We start from the raw sequence: 17,925 nt of genomic DNA, 5'->3' as shown, positions 1-17,925 counted from the left end.
TCGTGATGAAACAAGATTTTTTTCTTCGCCAGATGAGGTCGTTTAATTTTCACCTCGTGGCTCAAACGTTGCAATAAGTCTGCGTAGTATTGACCAGTGATAGTATTACCCTTTGCAAGGTAATCAATGTATATAATACCTCTTGCATCCCAAAAAACAGTAGCCATAACCTTGTTCGCCGAAAAAATTGTTTTTGCCTTCTTTGGAGTTGGTTCCCCTGGTCCAATCCACTGTTTAGACTGTTCTTTGGTTTCAGGAGTGTAGTGGTGGACCCACGTTTCGTCAACGGTTACGAATCGACGCAAAAATTCGCTTGGATTACGCTTATACAATGACAAATTTGCGGTAGAAATGTTTTTTCGAATCAATTTTTGGTCGACTGTTAGCAAACGCGGCACCCATCTTGCACAGAGCTTTTCCATATGCAAATGTTGGTGCAAAATATGTTGCACACGTTCATATGACATCTTACAGGTCTCAGCTATCTCACGCACTTTCAATCTGCGGTCTCCCAGCACTATTTGATGAATTTTTTCGATCATATCTGGAGTTGTGACCTCAACGGGGCGTCCTGAGCGAGGCCCATCAGAGGTGCTCACACGACCCTTTTTAAACTCGGAAACCCACTGCTTAACGGTTGAATATGACGGGGAGGATGTCCCCAGTGTTGAGTCCATCTCTTTTTTAATTTCCTTCGGCGTTAACCCCTTCAAATAAAAGTATTTGATGACAGCACGATTTTCCTGCTTTTCCATTTTTACGAAAACCACAGAGGCGTCTTGTTCAGCGTGCTGTCAAACCTACACTAGCAAGGAGATCGGGCTGAAACTATAGCTACAAGCTATCCAAGGATGGTACTATAGAATGTCACCTCAAGGTAGGCCTAGTGGCGTCATCTCTTGGTTAGGCCGGAAACTTATCAATCCACCCTCGTAGAGTCGGTATTGACAAAATAGTATTGTCATCATCATAAGGTCGTCAGTTCTAAGACTCGTTGCACACGCACTTTCACTCTTTCTTATCCTGAGCTAATTTTCACTTTTGCCCAAAAAATTAGCTTCATCATCGTCATCATAAGGTCGTCAGTCCTAAGACTGGTTGGACAAGTACTTCCACTCTTTCCTTTCCTGAGCTAAACTTCGCATTTCTCTAAAACTAGAACGGCCCACATCCTTAACTATTTGCAAACAGTAATTTAATCTAGGTCTCCCTCTACCCCTCCTAACTCCTGTTTCTGCCTCTAATATGTCTTTGACTAGACCTTCATGCCTAAATAGTTAAGGAAGTGGGATGTTCTAGTTCTCTATCTCTGGATAGGAAAAGTTAAAGGTGCATGTCCAACCAGTCTTGGGACAGATGACCTTATAATAATAATGAAATATTGGTTTTTCGTAAAGACCATAGATTTACTTTAACAATTGAAATACCCGTACTGTTTTTTAGTGTGAATAACACTTGTGTAACAGTTGTGAACCGCCACTGAATCGCACACTTTAATATTGTAGTATGTATTCTTATTCTTGAAGCATTTATTACTTATCCGCGACTAACACTTTATGATCATGTTATTCCTGAACATTATTTTTATGTACCCACTTGTTTGTAACAATTTATTTTGTGGTTGCCAAATTATTTGTTGAAGGTATTGATTTTTCAGTTGAAATGTTACGTGAAGAATTGGCGTGGAACCAAAAGATTCTTTCTACAAGAATCCATTAAACTAGAACTAAATTGCAATATAGTCACACAATTGTAATATTTATTTTTGTGTTTGATTTTAATTTGTGGTTTATATTATTTCTTACTTTTATTGATAGGTATGTGCTCTTTTGTTGCAGCGGAACAAGTAATGGAAGAAGCGAAGACCTGCGGGAAAATATTAACAGTCCTTTCGTGGATGTTAGTTATCCTAACGATGCCTTTCTCTCTGTTGGTTTGCTTTAAGGTAAGTCTATGTTAAGGTATTTTCAATAAGGTTAACGTAAAAAAGCTTAAAGCTTGGTTTAGGAAGTCAGGTAAGTCAGGACGGAAGTAGTAATAGAGTCGTAAAGCAGAGGATAGTACAGGGTCGAGTCGCTTTCAGTAAAAAGAAGTTATTTCTATGCTCGCGAACGGTTAATTTAGAAATTCGATAAAGATTGTTGAAGGTGCATGTTTGGAGCGCGGCGCTGATCGGATACAAAACATTGATGCTGGGGGGGGGGGGCGGAAAAGAAAAGGTTAAAAGCGTTAGAAATGTGGTGTCACCGACCGAGCGGCATGGCCTAGAGGTCTAGACCATTGCTTAGCATTCGGGAGGACGCCGGTTCGATTCCGAGTCCGTCTGCCTTGGTCCAAGTTTTTCTGTGGTTTCCTTGGATCACTTAGGCGAATGCCGAGGCGGTAATATTCCACAGATAATCTTTCATTCTCTTCTGTTTTCATTTCGTCCGTCTCGACTTTCTCACCCGTACCACCACCCACCCATTCCCACGATTCCTGAAAGCAGGCTGAAGAGGGCCTTCCGACCTACCTTCCGATGTAGTCCGGAGGGACTGCCCGCCCACCAGCATTACTGCCTGGTGGGAATGAAACACCCAAAAGTTTTAGTTTTTTAAGGTGTTACAGGCGAATGATGAGAATACTGTGGATAGAGTAGGTTATAAATGAAGAGGGTTAAAACGAATAGGAGAACAGAGGATTCTATGGAAGTCAATAATAAATAGGCGAGATAGGTTGGTAGGACAGCTTCTCAGGCATGAGGGGCTAGTCAGAGACATATAAGAGGCAGAAATAGGAGTTAAGAGGAGTAGAGGTAGACCTAGATTAGATTACTATTCAGAAATAGTTAAAGATGTGGATTGTTCTAGTTTTGGGGAAATGCAAAGATTAGCTCAGGATAGGAAAGGGTGGAGGTGCGTGTGCAACCAGTCTTTTAGGACTGACGACCTTGTGATAATTACTGGAGTTCTTATGATAATAACTGGAGGAAGAAGATAAGGTAATGGAAAAGAAAAGGAAAACAAGAAAAGCGGGAAAATAAAATATAGGGTTGTTCGGAAAGTCATTTCGTTTTTTCCCGACAGAGGATTTAATTGTATTCTTTTGCACCCAACTTCACATTTAAGCCGTATAATTTTTATATGCTTTGAGAGCTCATATAGCAAGGCTTGTGTGTGAAAAATTCCAATTAATTCTANAATTGCTGACGATGGTTCCGAATTTTGAAAATTTTCCAATTCCGGGAAAATAAAAATATAATTTTGGAAATTACGAACACTATGTGAGAATATCAATACAGTAAAGTCCGCTTCTCGTGCATGTAAAGGCTTATGAGATTTTGAGCTAGCTGTACCACTGACGATAACATAAAAACATTTCATTTGTTTCGAAATAATTGTGTTCATTTATTGCATTATTCATTGTGCTGCTGTTGTGAATAAAAAACGAGGTTGACATTTAGGCTTTACAGCTGTTCGATCCGTGGAACATATTCCTATGGTAGATATTTTTGTTTTATCTTCTGAATGGTAGGCATTTTCTGTAAAACAATCGCAAACGTAAATATGAAGAAGATAATAATTAATGTCTAAAAATACAACCGACCAAAAGCGTGTTTCTGGCATTTTCATTTACTTAATTTTAATATTTAATATTTGTATTCAATATTTTAATTCATTTCATGGACAAAAGTCTGTGGTAATTTTGGTCTCTACGGTATTCTTCGTATTAATCGTAAATTAAAAAAGGAGAACAAAAGAAAATTTAATTTTAAATATAAATGCAAAATATGAAAAAATTTTGAACGCTGAGACGATAAATGGACTGAAGTGAGATGATATTTGAATAGAGAGGGGAAAAGGGAATTTTATTATTAAGTTGAGATGGAGTAAAGGGAATGTCATTTACGACCATCAGTTTAGTGACAACAGAATTTAATTAAATGAAATTTGAAGAGGTCCCTTTAGAACTGATATATGCTGATTTTATTTATTCATTAGTACGCCAACCGGAAGCGAACCTTTAATACATAATCTGCTATACATTATGAAATTGATATCGTCGGAAAGCGTCTTTCTGTTTGTATGTATTAGCTATAAAATTTTAGAACCGCCAAATCGCTTGTGTAAGCGGTGTTTTAATTATTAGATAGATCGATAGATAATAGCTTTATTAACACATATTATTCCTTATTCCACGTTCTTGCAAGAGCTCTTGGGCCCGTGATCTAGTGTATCCAACTTTCTTGCTCTTTTCCCGAGTGCTCACATTTTTCTAGGACATGTAGATATGTTTGTACTACAGGAATAAATTTTTACTCCTTTTTGCTTACTTTTATAAAAGTATTTGCATTAACAAAATAAATGCACTCCAAAGATAAATTGTCAGTCAGGTCATTTTTTCGCCGACTAGAGTGGCGTCGCCCCTTTAATTCAATAAAAAACTATGTTTCTCTGCTCTCATGTCGTAATTTTCTTTACATTCTTATACTTAATTGTAAGAATATGTAATTAAGAACCTTTACTATAATCCATTTGAAATTATGGTCGCTTTTAAAGTTCTTTTTTTCGAATTATTTAAATTTTTATATACAACAATTTTGTGCTTCGGTTCATAGTAGGTAATAAAACGTACTTTTTATACTGTTCTCTTTGCTGTTGGTTTGATAAAACTCGACGTTTTTCTTTTCGTGCCAGTGCTAATTGCTTCTTAGGTCTGTTAATGTGGTGACCTCATTAATCTGAAACTTTAGCGTTAGTCCGATGGATGGGAAGAAATAAGTTGCTGTGTAATTCTGTCCTTTTTACTGTCGAGACACAAGTCGCGAGCAAACGATCGTACGCATAAGTCCGCAATAATTCAACCGAGATCTTCCAGTTCTGCTTTCGAGAATTAATTACAGAAGTATCTACTTCTGTAGATCTTTCTTTAATATTGAAGCGTAATAAGGCGATTAAAAATTCATTCGGTTCGTGGATAACAAAAGACTTGAGAAGAAATTGTCCTTTCTGATAAAAGAATAATAAGTTTGTCTAGTAAACTAATGTAAATTTAGTAACAGTTCATCATCCAATGTATTTTTTTCTGCAAAAATCTCAAAAATTTCTAAATTAACCGTTCGTGAGCATTGAAGTTACTTTTTTTTTGTTAAAGGCGACTCGACCTTTTCCTGTTCTCTGTTTTTTCCCACTGGCTTCGCTCGCAAAAATTAATATTGTTTCTCCATAATACCTTTTAACTCCCAATTCACCCCTACAAAGTTTTAATTTTATGTAATGTCGTCTTAAATTTCAAATACAAACGTAGCAACAACATTTCATCCTTAAGAGTTGATTTTTAAAAACTGCCAAAACACTTATTTGCATAATTTCAACAATGAGCAACCTTCGAGTAAATGCGAGTACAAATAAAATATACCCCATGAATACGTTGCAACCTCTTTTAATTTGATTAATAATATCAAACAGCATATATATCAAGTTTCAAATATATTCAACCACAAATAAAATGTCTCAAACAACCCCTTTCAGCTTTCTAAAGAGGTAGAATTTTGTAAAATGTTGAAATAGGTATGTATATCACTAATTTTATATGAAAAAGCATTAAAACCAAGTTTCAGGTAAATCTGACCAAAAACAAACGTGCAATCTTTGCAAACCCCTTTCAGCTTTCTAAAGAGGTAGAATTTTGTAAAATGTTGAAATAGGTATGTATGTCACTAATTTTATATGAAAAAGCATTAAAACCAAGTTTCAGGTAAATCTGACTATAANTGATAAATAAATATAAAAGAAAAAATGAAATATTGCAAATTCATCAATCCTAACTAATATTATAAATGCCAATGTGAGTTTGTTTGTTTATTACGATTTCACGGCTTAACTACTGAACCGATTAACATGAAAGTTTGTACACACATTGCCAGGGGTACAGCAAAGGGCATAATGTAACTTTTATCAAAAAAAAAATGATACTGTTTATGAGGAATAGAATAATTAGTTTATTTAAGAGAAACTAACTTATTTAAAATTGAAACAGTTTTACGTGAATATTAATTTTTACCCGCTACTTCATCGGCGTAGATTTCAGATATAAAATTTAATTGATTTTGCACATAGAGTTTGAAGTTAGCCTATAGCATTTATAACCTTTCTGATTATTCCGCCAACTCAGTGTTTTTTTGTACCCCCGACAATGTGTATACAAAATTTCATGATGGTCGATTGAGTGGTTAAGGTGTGAAATCGATCACATTCTACAATTTATCGATCTCTCGGGAACAAATTTTTTTCTGATTAAAAGGTACCTTATGTCCTTTCCTGTGCACCTGACAACGTGTGTACAAATTTTGATGATGATCGGTTAAGTAGTTACGGCGTGAAAAGCCGACAAACAAACAAAAAAATTCACTTTCGCATTTATTTAATTACTTAGTTAGAATTATTGCTATACTCACAATTGACAGTATAAAATACATGTTTATACACATTTTGGTACAAAGTCAATTGCAAAATCGACAAATGCAAATGATAATGATTTACTATATTACTAATGCTTTGTACTTACAGAACAATACAATAGAAATAATCACTTCCTTCTTTGTTTCAGGTGGTGCAAGAATATGAACGGGCAGTTATATTTCGCTTAGGACGTTTGCTATCCGGTGGTGCAAAAGGGCCAGGTGAATAATAAATATTATTTTATTTTATGATTTATGAGCGTCAAATGGTGTTAATGGATAATCAAATATTTTTTTTCTATAGAAATGCGCGAAATTAACGCGTAAAAATTGATGCTAAAAAGACAAAACTAAAAATTAATCAGGAAATGTATCTCTTGAATCATAAAATAAATCTAATGCTGAAAATTTTAAGAGTAACATTCAGAACATTAAGAATAGTAAATGAACTAACAAAATTTATTGTTATTGTAAACTCAAAATGAAAAATCTTATAAGTTATTGTTTTTTAACATAGTAACTAAAAATGGTGAGTAGTACTTTTGGTCACTGGGTCCTTATTAATAAAAAAGGAAAAGATATTCTGTTTTTTTTAATGTATCTAATCACTAAACTAATCAACTTTTATGATTTATAAAACTTTTGAACTGTTACTGATAAAAATAATAGAATATCACGTAAAGGAATTTCTTAGTATGTTTATGTTACCGGAAATGTATGAAATCCTAGGAAATCTATACAATCCCGAGGCTATTTAGAAAATGTATAAAATATTGTTTCAAAATGTTTTTTGATATACACATATCCTGGGCAATTTATACATTTCCTAGGAATTGTATGAAATTCCGAAATTTTACTAGGAAATGTATAATACTAATGCTTTGTGTGAATAAAATATGATGACGTCACCAATGCATATGAATTTTTAGTATGTTGTAGAGGTGAATATGCTGATCGTTTTGATACATATACATATTGGGCACGGAAATGATAATGAAGCATAGTTATCGAACGTTGAAAAACAATATTTGGCAGCCTATGACATAAAATAGGCAATAATACGACAGGCTGTTTGGAGATGCATTGGTGACGTCATTATTTGGTTAGGCAGATTTATGACAGATCGGAGTTTAATTAATGCCCCTGATGGAGACGAGCTGATATATTAGAGTATTTTATTCACAGAAAGCATTACTTTTATGCATTTTCTAGTACAATATCGGAATTTCATACAATTCCTAGGAAATGTATATATTTCCCAGGATATGTGTATATTAAAAAATCTTTGAAACAATATTTTATAGATTTCCTAAATAGCCTCGGAATTGTATACATTTCCTATATTTCATACATTTCTATATACCAATTTAACGAAAGTAATTGTAAAAGATTCAGAAACTTGGCACTCTGTAAAACAATCGCAAACGTAAATATGAAGAAAAAAATTTGCGATGTTTTCGAGGGTATGTGGATGTCTACGTCTAATGACATTAAGTTGATTGCCTAATTTATATGTGCTCGTTAAGGCAACTTTTAGTAGTGTAACATAAATTGTCTTTTCCTAATACCCTATCTATAATTTAAAATAAGCACATTAGGGCTGCTTCATAATTTATGTACGATTAGGATTACGGTTATTTAGAATGGCTCAGTCGACTAATTACAAAAGATTAAAGTGTGTAGAGGCCCAACAAAATGTTTTGCAAGATTTAAATAATATTGACTTTGATTTTGTTACAAATTCAACTAAACCAAGAAATTATAATTAAAAAAAACTCGGTATAATTTTCACAATATTAACGAAACTTGATAATTGTTTCGCCAGTAGATACGTAGCCATTATCAAAAGTGGGAATGTGTTTCGTCAATAAATTTGTGGAAATATTAAAAAAAATACAACGTGTAATTATACAACACGCTACTGAAGTGAAACTTCTTCGAACTCACAAACATACCGGGATAGGGGTTAAGGAATTGGTTTAATGGTATTATTTGTATACTATGCTTCGCACGGGTGCAATGCTGATAGTAAATATACTATAGAATGTCTTTATATACAACAATTACACCTTTTTTGTCATTAGACTATACAAAACGGCCGGTACCGTCGCAACCGTCATGTCCCTGCATTTTAAATCTGTAGTATCTTCGAAAATATTCATTTAAATTACAAGCTGTAAAGGGCCATATTGATCTATATTAAATGCACAATGTATTTAAAAGTACTTAATTGGATAAGGATTAATGCTGTATTGCTTAAAATCGCTTCGTAAATAAGTCATTATTTCTCGTAAAAAGTAAAGGATAAATAATGGTTATTGTGGGTTATCCCTAAGAGATAGACATATATCATCGTAGACCTTTTTAAGGTATATAATACTGTAGTATATTATTTTGATCTATCTCGTAGGGTTCAGTCAGCGTTTCCAATGTAAGCACAAAAAAATGTGTTTATTTAAGACATCACATTACAAACCTCTAAAATTATCAGTGTTTCTCTACTATATTATGCATGTATTATACATATAAACCTTCCTCTTGAATTACTCTATCTATTAAAAAAAACCGCATTAAAATCAATTGCGTAGTTTTAAAGATCTAAGCATACATAGGGACAGACAGCGGGGGAAATGAGTTGCATGATTTCGTTACATAGCAACCAACTCGCATGAAACGAACTTATCCTACCGTGCGTAAAGAAGTTTCACTTCAAAAGTGTTTTATTAATCATATTTTTCTGTATTCAATTGTGTCCTCTCATAATAACAATTGCACCATGATAACTTTAGATAGTATCAACTAAACAATTTTAGGTTCCATTTACAATAATATCATTGTCAGCAACACATCGATTAGGGTACGGTGAAATAAGCTTTTTTGAATTATCAGTCGTACATCGGAAACAACAACAAAAACGGTTTGTACCAGTTTACATGTTGGTTATCACCCGTGTGTTAGATTAGAATTTCAACTATGAACTCGTAACACCTCTGTTCCCACATGCCGTGTAATATCAAACGTGTGGTATGAATGGAGTCCACGTACCCATATCTCCATTGGCACGCAGCATTGAAAGGACGAATATTTGCTGAGATGCCTGAAACTATACAATATCATACCAGTGTCCTTATTGAATTTATTAAATTAAATTTCAATATTCTCATTTCATCTTTGTTCAATTAAAGCCCATTTCAAACTTGACAGACAAAACGTGGCTACGTGTGTTATGTATTTGTAGAGGTACTTAGGAATCTCATGGACCTGGACGTTTAGTTGCGTAGTCCATTGTTTTCTACATAGTTTATCGCGAGCTCCTTGATTTACGGCAAGGTCTATGGTTTTGACATGGACATAAATATTTACAACCCCGTTTTGTTTCTGATCTTTTACACATTGTAATAAGAGAAAGAAATGGAATCCATAGTTTTTTGTTTTGGGTTCACCTAATAAGTGAAGTTTTTCGAATCGTTTTCTAAGAAGTTTGGATTATACGCATTTATGAGCACACCACAATATCTTGTAGTTTTCAGTTTTACACAGCTGACGTATATTAATTCGATATTGTTTTACGGGTTGTTTTGTCGTAATTCATAGAATTTCGTAGTTCCTAGCTAAAGGTACGATAAGTGGTGATTTGGCATGTGCTGATATCAATTTGAATTTTCAAAATTCCATGGACCATGACATTGAACCCGGAAAATAGTGTCGATCCAATATTTTAAATTATCTCTTTTTGAGCTATCTTCAGTTAAAGAATTAGAAGGCATTCATGAAATGTCTCTTTGTTCTCTTTTTAGGGTTCTAATACCTTCTATGACCAATGTGAGCAACTTTTATTCATTTTATATAATGTTTAATCGGTGATACCAGCAAAACTTTTAACGTCAAAAANTGGCGTATATCAATTCGATATTGTTTTGCGGGCTGTTTTGTCGTAATTAATAGAATTTCGTAGTTCCTTGCTAAAGGTACGGTAAGTGATGATTTGGTGGTTGCTGATATCAATTTGGAACATCAAAATTCCATGGACCATGACATTGAACCCAGAAAATAATATCGATCTAATATTTTAGATTAACCATTTTCAAGGAGTTAAAAATCAATGTGAGCAACTTTCATTTATCATTTTATATACTGTTTAATCGGTGATACCAGCAAAATTTTTAACGTCAAAAATGTAAAATATTTCAAATAAAATACACAATGGTTTTCTCAAAAAAGTATTTAATTGCAAGATGGCATTCATGAAATGTCTCTTTGTTCTCTTTTTAGGGTTCTAATACCTTCTATGACCAATGTGAGCAACTTTTATTCATTTTATATAATGTTTAATCGGTGATACCAGCAAAACTTTTAACGTCAAAAATGTAAAATATTTCAAATAAAATACACAATGGTTTTCTCAAAAAAGTATTTAATTGCAAGATAGAAATAGGTATTTTGTATTTTGTATTTACATTTTAAATGCAAGTATTTTAAATAAATCACATCTCTGGTTGTATGCGGATCCGGTAGTTCGTTCCCTAAAGGAAGATTTCAATCCAACGCCAGTTTATGACGTATTCGACGATTCCCTAACCATATGGAATAATGGATCACCTTTCCTCATTTAGCTTAGTTCTTTATAGGACCCCAGATAGTGTTTGTTTTCGTCATTGTCACATGGAACTTTTGGAATTTTGTCTCAGCCCACATGGGCCCCGCTTCCATGTATCGGTTCCTTGTAGTTGTTTCGCATTTCGCAATGTTGACCCAATATATCCCGGAACTGTAAAAAATGCAATTGCTGACGATGGTTCCGAATTTTGAAAATTTTCCAATTCCGGGAAAATAAAAATATAATTTTGGAAATTACGAACACTATGTGAGAATATCAATACAGTAAAGTCCGCTTCTCGTGCATGTAAAGGCTTATGAGATTTTGAGCTAGCTGTACCACTGACGATAACATAAAAACATTTCATTTGTTTCGAAATAATTGTGTTCATTTATTGCATTATTCATTGTGCTGCTGTTGTGAATAAAAAACGAGGTTGACATTTAGGCTTTACAGCTGTTCGATCCGTGGAACATATTCCTATGGTAGATATTTTTGTTTTATCTTCTGAATGGTAGGCATTTTCTGTAAAACAATCGCAAACGTAAATATGAAGAAGATAATAATTAATGTCTAAAAATACAACCGACCAAAAGCGTGTTTCTGGCATTTTCATTTACTTAATTTTAATATTTAATATTTGTATTCAATATTTTAATTCATTTCATGGACAAAAGTCTGTGGTAATTTTGGTCTCTACGGTATTCTTCGTATTAATCGTAAATTAAAAAAGGAGAACAAAAGAAAATTTAATTTTAAATATAAATGCAAAATATGAAAAAATTTTGAACGCTGAGACGATAAATGGACTGAAGTGAGATGATATTTGAATAGAGAGGGGAAAAGGGAATTTTATTATTAAGTTGAGATGGAGTAAAGGGAATGTCATTTACGACCATCAGTTTAGTGACAACAGAATTTAATTAAATGAAATTTGAAGAGGTCCCTTTAGAACTGATATATGCTGATTTTATTTATTCATTAGTACGCCAACCGGAAGCGAACCTTTAATACATAATCTGCTATACATTATGAAATTGATATCGTCGGAAAGCGTCTTTCTGTTTGTATGTATTAGCTATAAAATTTTAGAACCGCCAAATCGCTTGTGTAAGCGGTGTTTTAATTATTAGATAGATCGATAGATAATAGCTTTATTAACACATATTATTCCTTATTCCACGTTCTTGCAAGAGCTCTTGGGCCCGTGATCTAGTGTATCCAACTTTCTTGCTCTTTTCCCGAGTGCTCACATTTTTCTAGGACATGTAGTGTTTCCTCCTCTTTGTTACACATTCTGCATAGTCTTTCCTTTTCTGGTAGTCAATACTTATTAGCTTTCGTTTTTTTTTCACTATTATAAAAATATTATTGGAGTAATTGCAGGAAAACAGTAGAAGCAGGGCTCGATTAAGAGCTGTCTTCAAAATTTAAAATCTGTTTTTTTAGACGATATTTCCGTTACTGTTTCTTTAACGGAATTACGGTCATACAATCAGAAGCAGGCTCGATCTGCAGACTATTTCCGATCTCGGATTGTATAAGCTATTGAGAGAATACTGAGTTATAATAGCACAACCGAAGTGATAGTTACCCCCAAAACCGGATTTGTTATCTACTTTTGACAATTTTCCTTTTTTGAATGAATGTTTTCAATAAATTGGGGAAATATCGATAGAAGTAGAGCTGGAATGAGAGTTATTTCCAAAATTGGATTTGTAAGCAATTTTTCACGACGTTTTCAGAATTATAGAAAATATTTTTGGTGGGTTTGAGGGAGTCCAGTTTGTTGACCAAGACCAAGACTATCCATATTCGATCATGGTCTCTGTCTTGGTCTCGTGCTTGGTCTTTCTTGTACTTTCGCAAGACCAAGACCAAAACCGCAAAAGCAAGACCGATTTTGCCCAGTCTAATATTAGTTTTCTCCTAAAGACCATTTGCAGGCTATTTTTAGCAGCAGCCTCATTATTGTACAACTTTTCTGGGAAAAATACAGTTAGAAGCAGGGTTGGACTCAGGGTTTATTCCAAAAAACACGGGTGTAGGTACGCTACATTTGACGATGTTACCATTAATATACAAAATTGTTCTGAAAAGGTTTAAAGTACAGGCTAGGCTCAATTCGATTTTGTAAATGCACAAAGAACATTTCAACGAGAAACTGCGCTTAGTTTGTCACATAGAATGATTATATGTATAATTGTTGTAAATTGTAACACATTCCGGCATTTATTCTGTTATCATTGGTTGCATAAACTCCCAGTATGTCTTTTGCAATTAGACATTTAGGTTAATGTCTTGGAAATAGAATCAAATAGTAATTAAACTAGTTCTCTGATAGCTCGGTGCAATTCGCTTTACTCAACTAATGAAAGAGCTTCATTGAATGTTACCTTCGGGAGATTCGGAGTTTGAAACCTAACCGTCTACTATCCCATTTACTACATCGAAATAACGTTGACAGTAATTATTACTTATCTAATTGTAAACAGTATCAGTCATAAAATTTACAATGCACACAATCTTATTGAAAGTTTTTGAATAATTTATACGTATCATCATCATCATCATCATAAGGTCGTCAGTCCCAAAACCGGTTGGACACGTACCTCCACTCTTTCCTATCCTGAGCTAAACTTCGCATTTCCTTCTAAAAGTAGAACAACCCACATCTTTAACTATTTGCGAACCTCTACTCCTCCTAATTCCCGTTTCTGCCTCTAATATGTCCCTGACTAGACCTTCTTGTCTGAGCAGGTGTCCTACCAACCTATCTCGCCTATTTCTTATTGACTTCCATGTAGTCCTCTGTTCTCCTATTCTTTCCAATACCTCTTCATTTCTAACCTTTTCTATCCACGTTATCCTCATCATTCGCCTATAACACCACATTTCGAACGCTTCTAACCTTTTCTACCCACGTTATCCTCATCATTCGCCTATAACACCACATTTCGAACGCTCCTAACCTTTTCTTTTCCGCCGCGCCCACTGTTCGTGTTTCGCACCCTTACAACGCCACGCACCAAACATACACCTTATATGAAGATAATATTCTGTTTGGACAACAAGAAATGCCGCAACGTTATATTGACTTTCACACAAGAATGATTTACACCACTATTTATTTAATCCTTATTTCCTGGGTCTTTTATCTGCAAACGACGGATAAAGAATATGGTGGTATTCTGTGTGTTCGTGCGGAACAAAAACTCTATTATTCTCAGCGCTCTTTTGAATTCCTCAAACAGCTCCACTCGTATAGAAAATACAGGCCTTTCATTACCTTTTGATCCCTTTTACTTCGTTAGATTTAAGGTCAACTAGACTTATGTCCTCTGATTAATTGGAAAAGCCATAAAGCGCTGTGTTTGGGTTGCATCAACTCCGTGTTTATTTTGTCCTTATTTTTAATTTTACTTCGGATTTTCTCTGCACTCTGTGCTCCTTGATAATATCTCATTCGGTTAAATTAATAAATTAAAATTAAACTTTGAAGAAGGATATGCCACGAAACTACCAATTAAATTTCGAAGGGTTTAAAACCTAGCGCAAATACTGTTTTGGTGTTACAGTGATAAAGTTAAATCAAAGTTATTCAAGCAAATGTTAATTTACAATAGAAGATTAAGGTTTAATGTTATAGTAAACTGTTAAAAACAAATTTTAACGTATAATATAGTCTAAATCATAACGTGGCATTCAAAAAGACATCACTTCAATTTCGGATGTGCTGGGCCATGTTTTCTATGGTTATCTTGGGCTATTTAGGCAAATGCTGGAGCAGTTAGGTATCATCATCATAAAGTCGTCAGTCCTAAGACTGGTTGGACACGCACCTCCACTCTTTTCTATCCTGAGCTAATCTTCGCAATTCCCTAAAACTATAACATCCCACTGTGAACAGTAATCTAGTCTAATTCTACTTCTACCCCTCCTAACTCATGTTTCTGCCTCTAGTATGTCTTTGATTAGACCTTCATGCCTGAAAAGCTGTCCAATCAACCTATCCCGCCTATGTCTAATTGACTTCCATAGAGTCCTCTGTTTTCCTATTCTTTCTAATACCTCTTCATTTCTAACCTTCTCTATTCTAACCTTTTCTTTTCCGCCTAGCCCATCTTCCATGTTTCACACCCGTACAGCGCAAACATACATCTTTAACAATCTTTTTCGAATTTCTAAATTAACCGTTCGCGAGCAGTTAGGTATATTCCCTAGATAATATTTTATTTCTTTTCTGTGTGTAAAGTAATAGGTCAATTGAAAAGTCCCCGGCCTGACACATAGATAGCGGCACCAGAACTAAATCCATATGATTTTCAGTTAGTCCGATCCTTCAAAAGACGCGTCTATAAATTTGACGGCTGTCGGATCATTAGTTTGTGAATTATAGCATTTTTAGTGAAGCAACTTTTGTTATTGTGAAAAAAATGGATAAAAAGGAATTTCGCGTGTTGATAAAATATTGCTTTTTGAAGGGAAAAAATACAGTTGAAGCAAAAACTTGGCTTGATAACGAATTTCCGGACACTGCCCCAGGAAAATCAACCATCAAGGATTGGTATGCTAAGTTTAGACGTGGTGAAATGAGCACCGAAGACGGTGAACGCAGTGGACGCCCAAAAGAGGCTGTTACGGACGAAAACATTAAAAAAATCCACAAAATGATTTTGAATGACCGTAAATTGAAATTGAATGAAATAGCAGACACTCTACAGATATCAACGGAACGTATACATCACATCATTCACGAATATTTGGGTATGAGAAAGCTCTGTGCAAAGTGGGTGCCGCGCGAGCTCACTTTTGACCAAAAACAACGACGAGTTGATGATTCAGAGCAGTGTTTGAAGATGATCACGCGTAATAAACCCGAGTTTTTGCGTCGATATGTGACAATGGATGAAACATGGCTCCATCATTTCACTCCGAAGTCCAATCGACAGTCATCGGAGTGGACTGCACACGATGAACCCGCTCCAAAGCGTGCAAAAACGCAACAGTCGGCTGGCAAGGTTATGGCGTCTGTATTTTGGGATGCGCGTGGAATAATTTTCATTGACTACCTTGAAAAAGGAAGGACCATCAACAGCGACTATTACATAGCGTTATTGGACCGTTTGAAGGACGAAATCGCCGAGAAACGACCGCATTTGCAGAAAAAGAAAGTCCTGCTTCACCAAGACAATGCACCGTCTCACAAGTCAGTGAAAACGATGGCAAAAATTCATGAATTGGGCTTCGAATTGCTTCCGCATCCACCGTATTCTCCAGATCTGGCCCCCAGCGACTACTTCCTGTTCTCAGATCTCAAAAGAATGCTCGTTGGGAAAAAATTTTCGTCGAATGAAGAGGTGATCGCCGAAACTGAGGCCTATTTTGAAGCAAAGGACAAATCGTACTACAAAAATGGTATCGAAAAGTTGGAGGATCGCTATAATCAGTGTATCACCCTTGAAGGGAATTATGTTGAATAAAAAAAACGAATTTTGCAAAAAAAATGTGTTTTACTATTTTAGGCCGGGGACTTTTCAATTGACCTGTTATTTCGTCAGTCTCATTTGCCTTCCTTCAACCACCGTTCTTCCAGTTTAAACTGAAGACTAAATAAATCTTTCCACCTTATATTCCGGCTTTGCACAAGAGTGATAATACTTTCTCATACTTATAAACTTTAATTGTTTCATTTCAATTAGATGGTTAATGTTCCAAAATAGATCTCTATTATAAAATACCTAATAAATTGGAAGAATTTTATGCAAGTCAAAATAGCTAGTGTTTGTAATTGCTTACTGATTGCAATCTTTTGCTTTACAGTTTTCTTAGTACCTACGTTTAAATGTTTATTCTTTACATAAGAAACCCAAAATTCTATCGTTTTAAAAAATCGGAAAATAAATGCTTCAGGTAAAGAATATTTGGCTACTTATATATGTCACATTTTGTATTTTCAAAACTGCCGCTACTATGACATTCAACGTTGACTTATTTTACAGAATATTGTGATTTGATTATTATATTCAAATTCAGTGAATTACTTTGCATAGAGTTGTATGAAAAATGTGTAAAAATCTTTATTTGAAACATTTTCTTTTTTAAAACATAATTTAAAATATATGAAATACTGTATCCCATCTATGTATACCAATTTTTATATAGGAATAATTTGAACATTATATACTATATTAAAGAAAAAAATACATTTTTGTATTGNAAATTCAGTGAATTACTTTGCATAGAGTTGTATGAAAAATGTGTAAAAATCTTTATTTGAAACATTTTCTTTTTTAAAACATAATTTAAAATATATGAAATACTGTATCCCATCTATGTATACCAATTTTTATATAGGAATAATTTGAACATTATATACTATATTAAAGAAAAAAATACATTTTTGGATTGATTTTTAAAATCGCTACTTGAAATTTGATGTAGTGCTTATAATTTGGTAAAAGCTTTTGGAATTATTTTTACAGCCTTTTCTTTTCTTACAGGAATTTTCTTTATACTACCTTGTATCGATGCATATGCTAGAGTTGACCTACGTACAAGAACTTATGATATTCCCCCTCAAGAGGTTAGTTGTGTGTCAAATAATACAATTAAAGTCTACTTCAGTAAAGACTTTAATTTTATATGTGTTGCATGTTGTCTGTCTGTGTTTTGTACACTGCTTTTTTTGCATTGGCATCACATGTTGTTTTTAAATAATTAACGCAAATTAACAGCTTTTTTAACTAGGTATCAGGGTAGGTGTTATCGTAGGGTCGAATTTATATATATTAGTTTTGGTATTTTCTTAACTGGTTTGTTTAAAATACCGTAAATGTTAGTTACGTACGAATTCTAAATTTACGAATAAATGGAGAAAAAAATTTGC

General features: G+C 34.2%; 1 protein-coding gene across 2 annotated transcripts in view; it reads left to right on the top strand.

Moving 5' to 3' along the window:
• LOC108737389 (band 7 protein AGAP004871) overlaps nt 1-17,925 on the top strand; it is a 138,266-nt gene that overhangs the window by 72,943 nt on the left and 47,398 nt on the right. For both annotated transcript variants that reach the window (XM_018470210.2, XM_018470211.1), the window contains exons 3-5: nt 1,839-1,945; nt 6,589-6,661; nt 17,540-17,622. In XM_018470210.2, the coding sequence (XP_018325712.1) occupies nt 1,839-1,945; nt 6,589-6,661; nt 17,540-17,622 (263 nt within the window). The remainder of the gene's footprint in view (nt 1-1,838; nt 1,946-6,588; nt 6,662-17,539; nt 17,623-17,925) is intronic.

The sequence above is a fragment of the Agrilus planipennis genome, unplaced genomic scaffold, assembly GCF_000699045.2.
Source record: "Agrilus planipennis isolate EAB-ADULT unplaced genomic scaffold, Apla_2.0 scaffold159, whole genome shotgun sequence".
Taxonomy (NCBI): Eukaryota; Metazoa; Arthropoda; class Insecta; order Coleoptera; family Buprestidae; genus Agrilus; species Agrilus planipennis.
Note: the sequence above shows the minus strand (reverse complement) of the source record. Positions and strands in the feature narration are given on the sequence as shown.